Consider the following 20,246-nt stretch of genomic DNA (forward strand, 5'->3'; position numbering starts at 1 on the left):
GCACCAGAGCAGGCACAGGACAAAGAACTGAATTTGGGTGATGGTGACAGCAATGACAAGGGAAAGATGCAAAGCTGTGTGAGGGAAAAATCAACAGGAATTGGCCTGATTAAATGCAAGGGGTAAAGGACTGAAATTTTGAGTCTGAGTGATGATAGCAGTAACTGGCAATAAATTCATAAATATGTGTTGTTTTTCATAAACCAAGATAATTTTGCTGTTTAAAACAAATTCTGCCCTAGTCAACTTCTGTTTATAACTACATTTCTTTTTTTTTTTTTTGAGACAGAGTCTCACTCTGTTGCCCAGGCTAGAGTGAGTGCTGTGGCGTCAGCCTAGCTCACAGCAACCTCAAACTCCTGAGCTCAAGGGATCCTCCTGTCTCAGCCTCCCGAGTAGCTGGGACTACAGGCATGCGCCACCATGCCCGGCTAATTTTTTCTATATATATTTTTTTTAGCTGTCCATATAATTTCTTTCTATTTTTAGTAGAGATGGGGTCTCGCTCTTGCTCAGGCTGGTCTCGAACTCCTGAGCTCCAACGATCCGCCCACCTCGGCCTCCCAGAGTGCTAGGATTACAGGCGTGAGCCACCGCGCCCGGCCTATAACTACATTTCTAACATTTAGATATTACTCATCCATTTATAAGTGTTAAGAAGAATGAGGGATTCTCAACTTAGAAGAAAGACTCTGAAAAAGTATATCTAGCTGTTAACTTTGTAGTACTAGCCAGTTCTCACAACACATGTAGGCAAAGTGTTTCCCAAAGGCAAAAGTTCATTCCTACAAAATTAGTACTGTGTAAACATTAGAAACAAGGAGTACAAAAAGAAACATTAAATAAAAGTTTTGCTTTTATTTAAAATAAAATGCATTTATACAGTCTTTAAATCATGAGTTATTGGACAATACTGGTAATCCACTCCTCCCTGGCACCCTTTTGGGCTATGCGAGCTAGGAATTTTCTGACTAGCACCAAGGCAGATTGTAACAGCACAACAGACTAGAACAAGGCCAGTCAAGGCATTAGAGTTTAAGGACACTGTGGCAAATCATGACCATAATTAAGTCATTCTTAATTTAGCAGATATTAAAATTGCATATTATATCTTTTAAAAGCATTTAATTAATGCAAGATGCTACATTTAAGCCATTTGCTAGTCGTGAGTAGTTTTAAAAAAACTGTACAATTTTATAAAATTTGTGTTTGTACATTAGTTACACAAAATGAATACTTCATAGACCTTTACTTCATATTGTAATGCAAAAGTTGCATATTTTAGGCAGACAGTGAATATGCTGGTGAATACTAAAAGTGTTGTAATACAATATGGTGTAAAAATAAACACACAAGACAATATACATACATGCTATTCAAGGACAAAAATAAACCAAGCATAACGGACTAATAGCATTTTCCTTCAAGGTCAAACAATGACACTATTAAATAATTAGGCATCTTTTGCAGGCCTGATTTGTGGGGGGTGGCAGGAATCAAATGGCTACCAAAAGTAGGATATTTCAAAACATGATGTCAAATTAAGCATACATTAAAACACATGCATTAGACATGATAAATAGACTTCATATAGGTTAAGCCCCTGGGTAGCTTTAAAGTAGATGGCTTGTTTCTTACAGTTTGGTTAGCTTAAATCAGTGACGGTTTGCTCCTGATTTGCCCACTATCTCAGTTTTCGATCCATGGCCCTAAGGGATACGTGCCAAATCCAACAGACCATTTATTGTATCATGATAGCAGATTAATAGTCGTGCTTGTTTAGTGCACATGTTAACTGTTTGATAAGGCAAAAAAGTTTTCATGATAAAATAAATTTCAAGCTTACTTTATTAAGCAGCATGTAACAGACAGCTTTTAAAGTTAAATATTGTTATGGCCGTGGAGTTTCATTACACAAAATTTCTATTCACACCCAACCACTGGTAAGTTTGTAGAACATCTCTTCATCTAAACTTTCATTTTGGTCTTTTGCACGTGTTGAGAGAAATATGTAGCCACCGATGAATTCATGAACCACTTTGCAATCTACTTCAGTACAAATGAAGGACAATCGTACTTCATCTGCAAACTCTACGGTAACCTGGAACGAAGACAAAGAACTATCAGAAAACTTGAGGTGGTTGGGTCCAAGAGAAGTTACTATGCTGCTTAAGATGTGTCTTATCACAAAATACTTCATGATCCTTAAATAGAAATCCTAAACTTGGACCTTTAAGTCCAAAGGAACAGTAAACAGTTTAAAAGGGGGTGGGAGGAGGGCTGGTAATTTTATGTTATAGAAACGAAGACTGAATGCAAGGGTTTAAGGTCATTAAGTTCCCAAATGGTCTCTGGTGAGTCAATTAGTAAGAATGTATCTCTTCAAGTCCTGGAGGAAAACCTACTTCCTGTGTTTTATTTAATATTTGCTTTAGCTATTTAACCTTTAGTATCATGTTTGAATATTTCAGAAATATGAGACTCTATTAATTGATAGGAATTAATACAAATCCACTATGATCCTAAATCAAATGATTTATTAGTAAAAGGTTCTATTTATTTTAATTGATACTCATGTACTCCAAGACTAGGGGCAGCATTATATATAGTGGTAAATGTGCCAGGTTTTAGTTTGAATCCGGATTCTGTTACTGGGCACATGGTCATGGACAATGATGCCCCTTACGCCTCTTTTTCTTTTTTTCCTCAGGAAATGGGGTCTTGCTCTGTTGCCCAGGCTAGATGCAGTGGCATGATCATAGCTCACTGCAGCCTTAAACTCCTGGGCTCAAGCCATCCTCTTGCCTCAGTCTCTCAAGTAGCTGGGACTACAGGAGCGTGCCACCATGCCTAGCTACTTTTTAAATTTTTCTGTAGAGATGGAGTCTTGCTATGTTGCCCAGGCTGGTCTTGAACTCCTGGCCTGAAGTGATCCTCCCGCCTAGGTTTCTAACTTTTAGTGTCCTCATTTGTAAAGTACTGGTAATCCATTTACCATAGAAGGCTATGATAATGTTTTTTTGTTTTTTTTTTGTTTTTTTTTTTGTTGAGACAGAGTCTCACTTTGCTGCCCAGGCTAGAGTGAGTGCCGTGGCGTCAGCTTAGCTCACAGCAACCTCAGACTCCTGGGCTCAAGCGATCCTACTGCCTCAGCCTCCCGAGTAGCTGGGACTACAGGCATGCGCCACTATGCCCGGCTAATTTTTTCTATATATAGATTTTTAGTTGTCCATATAATGTCTTTCTATTTTTAGTAGAGACGGGGTCTCGCTCAGGCTGGTCTCGAACTCCTGACCTTGAGCGATCCACCCGCCTCGGCCTCCCAGAGTGCTAGGATTACAGGCGTGAGCCACCGCGCCCGGCCTATATGATAATGTTTAAAACAGGGGACAAATGTAAACATCTAGTATCATTCCTGGCACAGAGCAAATATTCACCAAATATTAATAGCTACTATTGTGAGTAGAAGGGATGTATCTATTATAGACAGACAACTTTCAAAAAGATCAGGCAATATATTCTAAGTAAATTAGGTCCTTAGAATTTTCATAACTGGGTTAGTTATGAAACAGGCAAATTTAAGTAAGAAATGAATAGCCAACTATAGTTTGTACTTTAAGAGGTAATGGTACAAATCATCTTCAGAATTTATAGGCCTTTTATTCTTAATTTACTGATGTTTATCTGAAGGACTATATCCAAGTATAGCATCATTACTAGCTTACCATTTTGATTTCCCAGTTTACATTCCACTGTTTCATGTTGCTGAAACGCCATGTTTTAATTGCATCTCCTGTGCTGGCATCCATCCTAATTAGTCTGTTGTATGCAATTCCAATAAGTTCTTCTTTTTTGCCCCCTTGGAACCTACAACATTAAAGAATACTTAAAAACATGTTGGGGAAAAGAAACATCATGCTGGTCTGGTTTTCTTCAAGATAAGTGCTCTCTGACCCTAAAAACAAAAACTGCTATTCTCTTACAAGTAAAAACAGAAATGCAATTACTTTGGATTTTTAAAGTGAAAAAGTTTAGAAAAAATCTAACGTTCTTTAAATTTTACTGTAAAACAGGTTAATGGGTCTATGTATGTATGCTTTAACTTCTAATTACATGAAGTATTAATAGATAAAGCAAAAATGTACAGATTAAAGTTTACACATAGATGCTTAGTAGAACCACTGACCTTGCAATGAAGTGTGTGATGCCAAATTCAGGTAATGACTGCCAAGCTTGAATAAATCTCATTTTGGCTTCAATTAAACTCATCTGAGCTACATTCTGGTGGGCCTCCAAGATTCTTGCCGTTATCTAAACATAATTAAACATCACCTTTACCATTAGACATTATTCTTTCATGGTAGAATCAAGACAAAAAAGATTTCAAAAGATTGAATTATGCATTCCCCCCCCCCCCCAAAAATCATACACTGTAAGAGTTGAAATTAGAAAATATCTGAAGCTACATTTGGGGATTTTAATAATACTGACTTTCAAAATTATATCAAGAAACAAAAAGTACTAACAAGAGTACATAATTGCCATACTTGAGACATATTCTAAGTACACACATGGTACTATTATAAAACAGCATATTCTAATACACATATACACAATGAGCCTTAATTAAATTTAGCGCCAATATATATGATCAGAATGAACACCTGGAATACAAGTTTCTAGCAGGAATCTGTGTTAGCAGCTTTAAAGTACTTGAAATCTCCATAACTAAAAATTTCTAAAGAAATTATTATTAGAAAAGTTATTTATTTAGATTATGCTCACTTTGGGACAACTGCTCACCAGGGATGAAATCCATGAGGGAAGGTTGTGACTATGGATTTTAAATTTTTAATTAACTTTTTTTTTTTTTTTTTTTGGTAAATATAGAGAACTTACCAAATCTCTTATATAGCCTGGCTGTAGATGGCAATGCGAAGAAAGAAAAAGGAAGCGGAAAGAAAAAAAAAAAGAGGCAATCAGAAAAAATGGCAATGAAGCAAAGAAAAAGTTGCAGTAACCTGAAAACCAAAATTCCAGCCAAAAACCATGCAAAATATTACTTCAGGTAGAAACCAAGCAAAGTAAATGCGAGAATGAAAATGAGGAAGCAGTAATTATTTTCCATTTAGAATACTGAGAAACATTCCACATTATTTTAGAATGTTAAATGTTACTAAAAAATTAAGGGTAGAAATTTGTAGGGAGAAAATAGAGCAAATACCTCCTTGCCCCCTCATATACATACCAGGTTCTTACTGGTTAGGGTAAAGCTAATTATTTTAGTAGCAAAATAAAAATTAATATTCAAAAAGCCTTTAGAGTTTTCTCAGATTTAGTCAGATAATATCCATGCACTGCTTTTCAGAAATAAGAAGTTGAAGGCATAAATAAGTGCAGTGCCCAAACTGTTTCTTTTTATACACAAGAAAAGCAAACCCCTCAATTACCATCTGTTTTTTGCATCCTTTTTCCTGGAAGGAAAAATAAAGAGATGCCGTACACTATACTAGAAATTGTGGCTATAAACGCATTAGACATTTCAATTTGGATTAACATATAGAACAATTCTTTTCTTTAAAATTTAAAAATCCATGGCCAGGCGTGGTGGTGGCTTATGCCTATAATGCCAGCACTTTGGGAGGCCAAGACAAGAGGATCGCCTGAGGAGAGGAGTTCAAGACCAGTCTGGACAACACAGTGATCAACGCTATTTCTAATTTAAAAAATTTTTTTCAATTAAAATCCAGTTTAAAAAGTCATATTTACTTTAAGACATGGATAGCAAGTTTAGTTAATATATGTATAATTGTAGGAAATTAAAGTAGATTACATAGACCCAAAGGAAAACCGCGTGTTTATGTCCTGGCTAGGAAGCATGACCCTGCTACCTGCAGACTTCAGAATGTCATGGAGTTCAGTTTAGCAATTACTGAGCGCTATGGCCAGTGGATAGCACAGTGCCTGACACACAGTAGCAACTAAAACTTCTGAGTATCAGCACTTACTAGGTGTCAGGGCAGTAACACATGGTCCCTCCTGACCTTCTGGGAACAATCTAAAGCCTAGTTAGAGAAAGGAGGGTTAAAAAGGAATGTGCATTTGGTAAGATGCCAATGTGGAAGACAGATGAGAAGGATTCCTAACCACGGACCACACACATACTGTCCTCCTGTCAGTTAAAGATGAGTGAAACATCATTTTTGTCCTCAAGGGAATTTTCAGTCGACAATTTCTAGTCAAGAACTCAGGAGTAGAAAACTGTCGTTTTAAAGGCTTCTGAGAAAACAACTCAATACAGAGTTGACAGGGAAACCAACGTTTGGCAGTCTTCACATTTATACTTTTTTTTCCTGATACCTAATAGTGAAATGATAAAATTGCTAACATTTGAAATTATTCACTGCCTTTGAAGGCAAACTTTAGAAACAAGTTTCTTTACAAGTAATTTAAAAATAACTAAGAATAAAAACTGAAATGAAATTAGTACTTGCTTTACTTTCCCTTTTAACTTACAACCTACATTCCACAAAGTTCCCCAGGGCAGCATTTCCTCCATTCCTTACTACTCCCACATCGTATGACTATGGGATAAACAACTGCTAGGCTTACACCACCTCTGAAATTTAAAGACAAATACTTCGTGATTAAAACTTCTGAACAATTCTAACTGATTTCAGGGCCATATAATAGACACTATATTTAAAGTTAAGGAATTAATAAATGTTCTGAGTATTTCATTGAGCCTTTTCAGTATGTTTTAAAATTACTGCTAAACGATAAAAGTGAAACTAGATAAAAATGAAATACTTATTTTAAAGGTCTTCTCCCCTACCCACCCCACATCTAAACTGAAGCCTTTTCCTTTTATGGCTGACGTTTGGTGTAGAGAATACCGGGGCTATCCCAAGTGAAACTCCCCTGCAAAGGACCTTTTATGTTGTACCGGAGAACCATTTTCCTAAATAGCAATCCTTTTATGGTATTAATTTCCAGGAAAGGCATTCTAAACAGAGTGGACAAAAGTGAAATTTGGATTTCAATGAAAATCTACCAAACTTTGTAACCTTGTGCAAAATTTTGGTTAAAAAAAGACACTTTTAAAATGTAGACTGTTCCTACCCTTGTAAAGTTTCTTTCTAAAGCTAGAAAAGTCCACTTCAATAGCAAGAATAGGTATTATAGATTTTGTTGGGAAATGCTGGCTGTACTTTGTATCACATCTGCTTAATTATATAAGGAATAAAATCAAATGAACTAAGGAACACAAAGCATTAAGAACATGTTCAATTCTCTGAAATGTTTGAAAGAAGAGCCTGTTAATGAATGATTTCAAGTTGTTTAAATGTTCTCCACTATTCCACCTCATTATTTATTCTATTAAAACGATAAAGATTTTTCTTTCTTTTTTTTTTTTTTGAGACAGAGTCTCACTCTGTTGCCCAGGCTAGAGTGAGTGCCGTGGCGTTAGCCTAGCTCACAGCAACCTCAAACTCCTGAGCTCAAGCGATCCTCCTGTCTCAGCCTCCCGAGTAGCTGGGACTACAGGCATGCACCACCATGCCCGGCTAATTTTTTCTATATATATATTTTTAGCTGTCCATATAATTTCTTTCTATTTTTAGTAGAGATGGGGTCTCGCTCTTGCTCAGGCTGGTCTCGAACTCCTGAGCTCAAACGATCCGCCCACCTCGGCCTCCCAGAGTGCTAGGATTACAGGCGTGAGCCACCGCGCCCGGCCAATAAAGATTTTTCTTTTAAATGACCAATTTAAACTGACTAAAGTCTACTTATTTCCTACAGGTTGAGTATCCCTTACCTGAAATGCTTGGGACCAGAAGCATTTTGGATTTCAGAATATTTGCATTATACTTTCTGGTTGAGCACTCCTAATCTGAAAATCTGAAATCTAAAATGTTCCAATGAGCATCTTCCTTTGAGAGTCATGTCAGCACTCTAGAAGTTTCAGATTTTGGAGCATTTCAGATTTTCACATTAGGGATATTCAACCTGTATTTTATATTCTAACCACTTCATATAAAGACTACCAATTAAGACTAAAAAGTTTTGTTTAAGAGGAAAAACTAAATTTAAAGTATATATACAAAATTATAAAACAAACCAGCAGAAAACAGATGAAGTAAAATGAATCAAGTACCTGCTTGTTCTTATACTTTTTTAGATACCGAGGGGACACCAAACATTCAGGATTTATATCAGTTGTGATCTGCTCTGGTATTAACTGAGGATCTGGGTTTAAATGCTGCATCTTCAGAAAGGAAAGAATATTTTGTACTTCTAAGTTGTAAGAACTGTCTGCCATCGTCTTGCCTTTGGAGGCTAATCTGCAGGCTGCCATCCAGTGTGCGTACTGTTTCTCCTGTTGAAGGAAACAGTGATGTATGAAATGCAACACGTTGTGGGTCTTTCAAGTATAAAATTTAAGGATGGCTGATCAACTCACATAAAAAGCAAAGAAAACCGAGGTGTACTTTTAACTTAAAAACTTACATTGTCACAACGAAGCCAGATTTCATTCATGCCCTCTGCAACTGGAATCAGGAGTTTAATGTTAAATTTTTGGCCTGAAATGTTTACATCTGGGGTAACTTCACATCCTGTAATAAAAAAAATTTGAATATTAAAATAGTTAAGTTTACTTTTAAGAAATGCCAAGCCAATACAAGCAGTCCTCATTTTGTGGCATCTTAACGTGTTGAATTTTGCCACAGTATTTCAGGAATGTATCTGCTACAGAAGGTAGCATACACTTACATACTTGGAAAGTTGGTGTGAAAATAACTGGTATTCAGAATTTCACTTCATAGGCAAGTTTTCAGGAAGACATTTATGGGTTGTAAGAATCCATATAATCAACTCTGTTAAGCTTTAGCTGGGGGCTTTACAGAAGTGCATACAAATTAATTGAACTAGGTGTTAGATAATGGCATAATGGTTGGCATAAATAAGCAGTACCAGTATAATATAGTAGAGAAGAGCTTTGCAATCAGAAAGACTTGTGTTCCAGACCTTTCTGTACCCAGTGGTAAACAAGCAATAATTATGAGCAATTTATTTAACATCTAAGTCCAAGTTTCCTGACGTTACAGGGACGCTATGAGGATAAATAAGATAATGTGCACGTCAAAGCTCCCTAAAGGGTGTTCCAATGTTCTGCACTTAGTTCATGTCACCCTCAATGTCATAAGATCATCCAGTAGGATCTATAAGGAAAACTTTAAATTGTTAGTAGGTCGTGCTATTGCAATTCCTTTTGGCACAGAGAGTACAATGAATAACATAATAAACACCCCTATACCCAGAAAGAATAAATGTTAAAACTGTCATTTTTCTCTCTCCAAAGTATTAAATGAAATAGAACACTTTAGATAAAGGAGAGGTTCTTTTTGTTCTCTTTAGAAGCAACTCCTTTCATGAATTTGGTGGACTCCCTGCCCCACCCCCTTTGTTTTCTTTTTAAAATATTTACTACATATAAATAGTTCCTTTTATAACTCCTCTCATACAAGCTTTAGAAACGATGACAAAGTTATGTGATGATCTGTTTAACCTGCAAAGTTAAAACAGATGTTTGAAGATACACAATCTTTTGCACAAATATCATTAATAATTCAAGAGGATTTAGAGTATACAGTCATATAATAATTATCATATAATAATTAGGTCTCTTTTACCAGGATAACTAAAAAGGGAGAGACAAAGTGAGTGGTAACCCAGGTACTAGCATAGGAACAGAGGCACTTACTGGGCCACATCTCAGACATACATTCCATGCCACCTTGGCTACCTACTTCCATGGCAACAGCTGGACTTTGTCAGTTACCCAATTAGTATACCTCTGAAAGGTTAAATGCAAACAACCCATTCTGATCGCAATCTCCAATCCTAACTCTCATCACACTCTCTGAGAGACGCTATCCTGCGACACCTTGACTTCCTCCCCACTAGCATCGTGTTTTCACCTCTCCCTTCTCCCCCAGTCCGGCCTGGACCTCATTCACCAGCTATCACCTCCAATTCTCTAGACTCACTGTCTTGACATTATATATCCACTCAACAAAACCTCGGCCCAAGTTCACTCCATCTATTTTTTACTTGCCTACACTTAGGCTGCTTAGTACTGTGAGAGGGGAAGGGGCAAGGAAAAAAAAGAAATCACAAAACTGAGCAGATAGGTTTCACTAGAAATTCATGGACCTCAATCTGAACTTGGCCCTTCACACTTCCAACCCTTGTGTTTATACAGACATTTTCAACAGTGTCTATTTCAAATCTTCTCAGACACCCTACAATGCCACTCATTCCCAGGGGACAACTTCACCTCTTTTGTCTCCAAGGAACTGAAAGCCAGAAGTGACGTCCCTCAGCTTCCTGCCACCACACAAGCTAAACCTAGCTGCCCTTGCTTCCACACAGTGGAAGAGGTGTCCCTCCCTCCTCCAGCTTTCCTGTCCAAATGGGCTGTTTATTCACCATCCCAGGAACCTTGCTCCATCACTGAGATCCTTGCTCTCCCCCAGATACTAATATTTCCTTCTTCCTGCTGTCACGTTTCTGTCAGCATCTAATATCCTGAGTGTCTCCCATCTTACACCACAACATACTCCTCTCTCCTCCACTTTACACCTCCTTCTTTGGTTACTGCCCTCTTTCCTCCTTCCTTGTCATGAATAAAGTTCATTAAACAGCTGTCTTTGTCTCAATGACTTTACTTCTCAATGACTATACTTTGGCTCCCATACTCAAAAAGCCGTGAAATCTGCTTGCTCTAATCAAGGTCACTAACCATTTCCGCAATGGCTACATACGATGGAGGCTTAACTATCTCACTTCTCTGTGGCATTTGACACTATTGACTATACCTTTTGAAACAACATTTACCTTAGCTTCCATCATACTTCATGCTCATGGTCTTCCTATGCATTTTTTTTGTTTCCTTCATAAGCTCCTCTTCCCTGCCCTGTCCCTTAAACGTGGGTGTTCTACAGGGTTCTTCCATTAGCCTTCTCTTCTCATAAACAACCATTACAATGGCTGCATTTACATTAATGCTAACTGCTACCCTATCAGGGTTTGTAGCCTGTATCTCTCCCCTGATCCCAGTGGTCTACAGGCTCTCTCCAAATAGATATTCCACATGCATCTCAAATTTAAAACCCCCCCAAAATAATCTCATCATCTTTTCCCCCAAACTCAGCTTCCTTATACATTCTAATCTCAATATCACCCTGCCCATCCAATTACATAAGCCAGAAATATGTGCCCCCCAGCCTCCTCCCGTATCAATCACCCATCTGTTGACTGAACTTCTCAGTATCTATTCAACTTGCCCCCTTTCTCCTTCTATATTGATTCCCTTAATTAGATTACTATCATCTCTCTAAAATTACTACTCTATACCACAGCTGGTAGAAAATACAGATCCTGTTATTTTGCTGTTAATAATCTTTCAGTGACACTTCACTGCTGCCAGTTCAAAAAATAATCTCCTTACCATTTTTATCATCTAATTTCTGCCAGTTTCTTCTGCTATTACCCTTCATGTTAGCAGGAATCAGATTCAATAACTATTAAGAAAGTATTCATCCTCCCCCTTCAATTCTATATTCTATGTTCCAGCAGCACAAAACCCCCTGCAGTTCTCCAGCTGGGTTTTTTTCTTATTTTTTTGAGATGAGGTCTTGCTGTGTAGCCTAGATTAGTCTGAAACTTCTGGACTCAAGCGATTCTCTAGGCCGGGCGTGGTGGCTCACGCCTGTAATCCTAGCACTCTGGGAGGCCGAGGTGGGCGGATCGTTTGAGCTCAGGAGTTCGAGACCAGCCTGAGCAAGAGCGAGACCCCATCTCTACTAAAAATAGAAAGAAATTATATGGACAGCTAAAAATATATAGAAAAAATTAGCCGGGCATGGTGGTGCATGCCTGTAGTCCCAGCTACTCGGGAGGCTGAGGCAGGAGGATCGCTTGAGCCCAGGAGTCTGAGGTTGCTGTGAGCTAGGCTGACGCCACGGCACTCACTCTAGCCTGGGCAACAGAGTGAGACTCTGTCTCAAAAAAAAAAAAAAAAAAAAAAAGCGATTCTCTGGCCTGAGCCTCCCGATTGACTGGGACTACAGGTGCACACCACCATGCCCCGCTCTCTATGCATTTTTGCACAACATTCTTTGCCTGGAAGGCTTTTATATTAATTCTCCTCCTTCCTTCCACAGATCTCAATTTCTCTTTGGACCTTAACTCAGACATCATTTCCCATGGAGTCTCTCCACCCTCACTGCAGACTGACTTGAAGAGCACCCTTATCCCTTGTTCCTTTGACTCTTTACTTACTTTTTAAAGTACTATTTATTGCCCAAATTGTAATTCTTTATCTCCCCAACAGGCCCTAAACACTTTGAGGGTTGGGACTGTAACTGATTCTTCCTCGTGTCTCTAGTACCTAGTACAGTTTTCAGCATAAGAGTTTAATTAGTATTAGCTGAACTGAATTGTTAAAAACTTCATATTATAAATTTCTATGGGGATTTAGAGAGCATCGAGTCCCCCATTTCTCAGAGGAAGATACTGGGGTCCAGATAGACTATCTTTCCAAAATCACAGGGCTTGTTCAGTAGCAGAGCAGAATCGAGGCCATCTGATTCCTAGTCTAGTGTTATTGGTATGATACGTGGGGAAAGTGCTCCTTGAGAGGACTTGGGAGAGAGAAGATGAGAACTGAGAACAGCTTACAAGTTTATTACTTCCATGCCAAGACCTGACCTCTTAGACATATAGGAAGAAGGTTAGGAATGTAATAGGGACAGTGAGGACAAGGGCCAGAAGACCAACCTACTCTCTAAGTCAACAGTGGATCATCCAAGCTGGTCCTGGGCAGCTGGAGAGAGAATCAAGAAGAAAGCTGCAGCGGATTCTGAGAGACCCAAAAGTGAAACTCACGTGAGAGGAAGGCAATGAGCCTAATTTAAACTACAGGATTCCAACACATAATATCAATTCTCTACCCAAGACTGAGTGAGGTTTTCTATTTTTTAATGTGTATAACTGTACAGTGACAGTTTAGATGGCTACTAGGCAGAATTCATCTATTAGGTCACAGACTTGGACATTTTGTTGCAATATACTAAAATATCCTAATGTACAATCTATAGTCATGCACCACATATCATTTTGGTCAATGACGGACCACAATTACAACAGTGGTCCCATAAGATTCTAATGGAGCTGAAAAATTCCTCTTGCCTCAAGTGATCGTAATGTTGTAGTACAATGCATTAATCATGTGTTTGTGGTGATGCTGGTGTAAACACACCGACTGCACTGCCAGTGGTGTAAAAGTACAGCAATCCAGTTATTTAAAGTACATAATACTTGATAATAATAAATGACTATGTTAACACTTTATGTATTTACTATATTATACTTTTAATCATTATTTTAGAGTATATTTCTTCTAATTATAAAAAAAATTAACTGTAAACAGCCTCAGGCAGATCCTACAGGAAGTATTCTAGAAGGCACTGTTATCATAGGAGATAACAGCTCCATGTCTGCTATTGTTCCTTAAGACCTTCCAGTGGGACAAGATGTGGAGGGAGAAGACACTGATACTGATGATCCTAACCCTGTGTTGGCCTCAGCTGATGTGTGTGTTTGTGTCTTAGTTTTTAACAAAAAACTTTAAAAAGTAAAAAAATAAATAAGTAAAAATAAAAAGAAATAGAAAAAAGCTTATAGAATAATATGACAACAGAAAATACTTTTGTATAGTTGTACAATGTGTTTTAAGCTAAGTGTTATTACAAAGTAGTCAAAGTCTTCAAAAAATTTAAAAGTTTATAGTTACAGTAAGCTAAGGTAAATATATTATTGAATAAAATTTTTAAAATAAATTTAGTGTAGCCTAAGTGTACAGTGTTTATAATGCCTACAGGACTGTACAGGAATGTCCTAGGCTTTCACATTCACTCACCATTCACTCACTGACTCATCCAGAGCAATTTCCAGTCCTGTAAGCTCTCTTCATAAGTGCCCTATACAGATGTACCATTTAAAAAAACCTTTATATCATATTTTTACTGTACCTTTTAAAATATTTAGATACACAAATATTTACCATTGTGTTCCAACTGCCTACAGTATTCATTACAGTAACAGGCCCTACATATCTGTAGCCTAGGAGCAATAGACTATACCATCTAGCCTAGGTGTGCAGTAGGCTCTACCATCTAGGTTCGTGTAAGTAGACTCTCTGATGTTCACACAACAATGAAAGTGCCTAATGATGCATTTCTCAGAACATATCCCTGTTGTTAAATGATACATAACTGTACTAAGTAAAATTCAGAATATAGATGCAGGAATATAGATCACCTCTGTGTTGTGTCAAGTGAAATTATTTTGGGAATCATTCTTGCAAAATGAGTCAGAAGCCCTTTTCTTTGGTGCTTTTGTCCAAATACAAGTATTTTAATTAGAAAGGCATATTGCTTTACAAAGAATGATATAGGTACACACAAAATGTACCCAAAGGTGAGATAAGCTGGGCCACTAGGAATAACTCTCAGAACTGGCCCCCCAAGGGAGGTAGAACCTTTGCTACAATCAAGCAGCTGGGAAACCAGGAGGCTGCCGCTGCTGGCTCCAGAGCTCAGATATACCTCACTCCTCTCTCAATTCTCTATCTCTAATCCCTTAACTTAATTCCTAATTCAAGTCTCACATGAATGCATCTGATTAGAATCTAAATCTCACTGGAAATGAGTCTGGAAAATGTTATTTTAGGTTTCTGGCTTTTGCTCTAAGGGAAGACGTGTAAGAGGACTGTGGAATAGAAAGCGAGGAGCCAATCTACTGCATCCTCCACCAAGCATGCCAAGTGCCAAGGAGCAGGTCTCACTTCCTAGAGGAAGTAGTATCTAAACTGGAACTGAACCAGGCAATTTTAGTGAAAATTATCATCACAAGTGAGGGGCTCATTTACACCCTGTCAGACCAGCTAAAGGCTTTGCAAAGAAGTGAGAGCAGCAGCAGGATGTCCTCCATGTGCAGAAGAACCAGATCAACCTGGAGAGGACATTTTCCTACCACCTGAACCAGTGCATGAATCAGATAAAAGTGAAGGAGTGCTGTGCAGAACCAACAGAAGAAGTCATCAGAATAGGAAATGAAGCTATAGACTTGACTTGAATGGACTTGAATGAAAAAAAAGAAAAATTAAAGCCAACAGGTGAGCCTTCATCCAGGCTCACCCAGGATGCTGGAAGCAGGCCTGCCGAAGTTGACACAAGGGAAAGGGAACATGTAATCCAAATACCAGCCCCTAGTTCTGACACAGCTTTGGATTTGAAAAGACAAGAGGAAACCAATGACATTGTTAGCAAGGAGCCTCAGAGGGATATCCTGGGGTTGCCCTGGGAGCCAGGCTGAGGGCAGAGTAAAGACGACAAAACTGCATGAAGAAGAAGTATTGGGGAAGGAGGAGAACATGGCCAAACCCTGATGAGCCAAGAAAATTAAGAGGCTAAAGACCCTGAGTGAGACCAGCCTATCATCAGTGAAGGCGAGGAAGAAGAATGGGATGCCGATGGGGAAGGGAGAAACCAGCAAAGCCCAGGAGGAGATAACTAAACCATGGTTGAAAATAAGGCAGACTCTGAAACAGATGAGGCGGCAGCCCCTGAAGAATAAGGAAAACCTAAATGTCCTTAAATGCTGGAGATCAGAAAACAGACACCATAAATTTATTTGACAAATGAGAAAAGCAGACTCATACACTTCAAGTGAGATCTGCACAAAGATTACAACAAAATATTCATGTGGAACTGAATACTCAAAACTGTGAAAAGAACTAAGTTAAAAAAAAAAAAAAATCTAAACATTTAAAAAGTACCCAAAGCAGTACAGAGACTGCTAAACTTTTTTAATCCCAGGACGTGAAGTTCACTGACTATTAAGGTCAACAGATATTCCACCATCAACACCAGTCACGCGAGGCTCCTCTTACCTCTGAGGTTCATCTGATGAGCTGGTGTGCCACTGGATTCTTCTTTGCTCTTATAGCAAGAAATAGATGTGTCTTTGAAGGTGCACCAATATTGCTTGTAACCTTTCAGAGTCAGCTTTTTTGGCCTACATATCAAATAGAAGTAAAAGAACCACTTTGATGTAATTTTATCAATGCTATATTTTAGTAGCAAAGTTACACAATGTTAAAAGTCTGAGGCCAAGTTTTACACATGCTGAATTCAGTTCCCTTTGGCCAGTGTCCTATAGTCAGTGTTGTCATTGACTATATCCCTCCCCTCTCAATCTATTCCGCAAAATCACGGTGAGTGAGTGGAGGACAGTAGGGCGTACATTCCAGTACTCCTCAGTTGTAGCCACCTCATCTATCATTACCAGGTCACATGGAAAGGATAGGAAAAGAAAGGTGAAGTAAATGTCAATAGTTGGAAGATTCCCAGGTTCCAGGATTATCTGCAGGTTCCTGGGTGTCTGTAGGGCTGCCTTTGGAGCTGTATGAAGAAGCAAGTTTAACTGGCATGACTGGAAGTGAGGGAAGTGCTCCTCTCCCCCAGGGATATATTCCAGTGGTGACATTAACTTGCCACTCCAGTGTCGAATACAGAAAGAGGACAGAGCAATCATGAGGGAGGATGCATAAGGAAAGGTGCAGATGAAAACGGTGTGCATGGGAGAAAGAAGAGGGCATTTCAAATGCATTTGAAATCTTGCCCTATCTCAGAAATGCTGCGTATTTTGAACTTTATATGTTCAGCTATATTTATTCTATAATAGTTTTATGTCTTACAGAGTAGAAAAAAGTATATTTTGCATCACCTCCTTTCTTTTTTCCCCTCTCTGCCTTAATGCCCAGCTCTTCTGATTTGGTGGAATGTAGCTGGACTGTTTTAAAATTTAGGTAAGATATGCCAGAACCTTATATAAAATGTTCCATGAACAAATGAACAGAATTCAACAGAATCTGGGGCTCTGAACAAGGAAATAACCACGGTAATAACAGTTCATTAGGTACTGCTTTCAACTGAGGCCAGTGGGCTGTGCCAACACATTACTAAGTTTCAGCATCTCAGCATCTATATGATGCAATCTAGGTTTCACAATCTTTTTTTAAAGAAAAATGTTTATTTTTGAGCACTGTGATTTAATAATTTGGTAAAAGTGGTTATTTTCTCTCATTATAATTTAGTGTTTACTTAATTGGTAAATCCTCTTACAGATGCATTTGCTAGTTAAACTGACAGTAAATTTCAATAATGTGAACATGACTGTAAAACCAACCTTGTTAATATTTGGAATCCTTCCCACTTTTGTACTTACTTGAAAACTTTAATATAGTCAGCAAGTTCAGGAATGGAAGTAATGTCACCCTAGGGAGAGAGTTCAATCATTTTCTTATTTTTTAAAAAAATTCTAACGTTTGGTATATGATATCAAGAACCAGCCTAATAAACAGAATTACATACGATATAGATTACAAAGATTTTAAAAACATAATCATGTTACATGGTCTTATGGACCATACATACATATTCTTCTTGGAATGAAGGCATTTCCACAGAGGAAAAAGTTTATAAAAATTTGATGAAAATGGCAATTTATACAATACACAAGAATATATTATGTTACTACTTCTAATATAGTTGAAAATGTTTGTAGCTGCATATGGAAAATTTGTAAATCATTAGAGCCCTGAGATAACTGTTTCTTCAGTGATAACTAATTCCTAACTTACTTATTTATTTATTTATTTAATTTAGACAAAGTCTCACTCTGTTGCCCACACTGGAGTGCAGTGGTATCATCATAGCTCACTGCAACCTCAAACTCCTGGAGTGAAGTGATCCTCCTGCCTCAGCCTCCTGAGCAGCTGGGACTACAGGTGCACACTACCACATCCAGCTAATTGTTCTATTAATATTTTTTGTAGGATCTCGCTGTTGCTCAGGCTGGTGTTGAACTCCTGGACTCAAGCAATCCTCTCCCCTTGGCCTCCCAGGTGCTAGGATTATAGGTGTGAGCTACCACGCCCAGTTTAATTTCTAACTTTAAAACCAAACTTTGCATTTAAAAGTTTTCCTGAGATATATTTTTCTCTTTTTGTAATATTTCATATGTGTAGATCATTAAATGAATTTTACTATAACTTGAGATGGTTTCCTTGCAGAAATGCTTTCCCACCACTTGTAAAAGAATGTGTAGTGTATCAAAGATCTATCTTTACTATGTTGAAAGTACTAGAGATTAGTACAATATTACTTTAAAAAAAAACTTCCCTGGAGGTTCCTGAAAAAAATTAATATTTGACTTCTCTAAAGCATTAAATATTTCTCCAATATCCCCAAGTACTTTGTGAGAACCTAAATCCATAAAAAGGAATGCATCAATTCAAACTAAATTAGAAGGTAAAAAGATTCACCCTACCAAAATTGTTGATGTTTTACCCCCTTCCAAAGTAATCTCCAGGTCTGAAAGGGCAGCATCAACTTCATCAACTTCTTTGTCACTGTTGTTCAAATGATTCTCTGACGTCATGATTGACAGCTTATTGATATGATACTGGAACCAGAAACATTTTATTAAAATGACCGTTAAAACTGTAAAACTCTAAAATGAAATTACTATCTGAATCTGTATTGAATGCTTTTCTTCACCTAATCTGAAAAGCTAAAAGTGTCAGAAACTATTAACAGAATGATAGCAAAATAGAGGGCAGGGCACCTGAAATCAATATTCTAAACCTGCCAATAAATATTTAGCCAAAAGAAGTAGGGTCTTTGGATATATACAAATGAATTCATAGTTTGGGAGTCCTAAGACTAGAGAGTTACCTGGTCCTCAATTAAGCTCCACATGAGCAGCAGCAATTTTTGAGTGTTTTTTTCCAGTGTAGTCTTCCCTACGTCTAGAACAGGGCCTGGTATCACTGAATATTCAATGAATGCACAGAATAGGCATGAAGTCTTTTGTAGAAATGCATTAACATTGAATACCTTATATTACTACTATTACGCAGACGGAAAACGTGATCACCATTATGTTAAAAGCAAAAGCTCCACTTGCCCCCCATCCTCAATTTGATGCTCTATATTCTCAGCTATATGCGAGATTATGTTTATATGTGAGTACGCACACAAGCACCCACGTACACCTGTGCGTATGTGTAGATATACTGGGGGAGGGGTAGCGTGTGCATGCTCACGCAAGCATGCACAGTGAGCAGTGGTAACTACTTATATATGTAGATTGGAAAAATCTCTGGGTACAGAGTAACTAGTTATTGATTTTAAACACACTTGGGAAAATGACTTAGAAGAAATATTAATAATCCATTAGATTTTGATGTTAAGCCTTAAAGAGGTTTTATGCAAAGGTCAGCAAAACTTTTAAATCTAACTTAATCAGTTACCTTTCAAAGCAGTAAGTAGCACTCCAAATTTCTGAAGTATTCATTTACTTAAAATCTATTCATGGGAACACTTACTGAACAAATCTGGGGCCAATTATTAGTATCAGTGTTCCTGTCTTTTAAGATTTAGTGAATTACTAATGAAGAGTCTTTGGCTATACCTTCAGTTGTGATGAAATGAGATCCATACAGTGGTAGAAACTTCCACGTTCATTAATTATGAAGAATGAGGTATGCTGAGGCCCTCAGGCAGTGGCCCCAAATGTCAGAGTGTATTAAGAATCACCTGGAGAGTTGGTTGAAAATACAGATCCCTAGGTTCATACCCAGAGATCCTGATTCAGCAAATCTCAGGTCTAGCCTGCACTCTGCATTTTTACTAAGTGCCTTAGGTGATTACAATGCAAAAAGTCTTCATGAGACATACTGGAAAAATCTTGGCTGTGAATGGGAGTTGTCATAAGATCCAGCTTTGCTTTCAAAAGTGTAAGGTGCATAGGATATCTGTTAAATTTTATAATACATACTTGGAGCTAAATGTTTTTAAAAACAAACAATGTTACCAACTTATCTACTTTATTTTTTATCCACAGCTTCTTATTCTGTGTTACTTTGTTTCTTTTTACTATTGTAAATTTATTTTACACAAGGATCCAGACACCCCAAGAAGAGGATACTTCAGAGTACAGGCTCTGTCTCTGAAAGAAAGCATACTAGGCATCTCCTCACCATACTTCCAAAATGTCCTTATTCTGTTGCTGGATGGCTCCCTACAGCCTGAGGGACAGTATCTGAGAAA

The 20,246-nt window shown here is 37.9% G+C and overlaps 1 protein-coding gene across 2 annotated transcripts in view; it reads right to left on the reverse strand.

Moving 5' to 3' along the window:
* Positions 1-838: 838 nt before the first annotated feature.
* The window catches only part of FERMT2 (FERM domain containing kindlin 2), a 78,437-nt gene continuing 59,029 nt past the window's right edge, over positions 839-20,246 (reverse strand). The window contains exons 8-16 of one of the 2 annotated variants that reach the window (XM_069464925.1): positions 18,463-18,597; positions 17,359-17,408; positions 16,022-16,146; positions 8,512-8,618; positions 8,159-8,380; positions 4,900-4,920; positions 4,187-4,311; positions 3,726-3,867; positions 839-2,101 (exon numbers count right to left, since the gene is read on the reverse strand). In XM_069464925.1, the coding sequence (XP_069321026.1) occupies positions 1,928-2,101; positions 3,726-3,867; positions 4,187-4,311; positions 4,900-4,920; positions 8,159-8,380; positions 8,512-8,618; positions 16,022-16,146; positions 17,359-17,408; positions 18,463-18,597 (1,101 nt within the window). In that variant the 3' untranslated portion in view covers positions 839-1,927. The remainder of the gene's footprint in view (positions 2,102-3,725; positions 3,868-4,186; positions 4,312-4,899; positions 4,921-8,158; positions 8,381-8,511; positions 8,619-16,021; positions 16,147-17,358; positions 17,409-18,462; positions 18,598-20,246) is intronic. The other variant, XM_069464926.1, reaches the window with a different exon arrangement.

This window comes from Eulemur rufifrons, chromosome 2, assembly GCF_041146395.1.
Source record: "Eulemur rufifrons isolate Redbay chromosome 2, OSU_ERuf_1, whole genome shotgun sequence".
Lineage (NCBI taxonomy): Eukaryota > Metazoa > Chordata > Mammalia > Primates > Lemuridae > Eulemur > Eulemur rufifrons.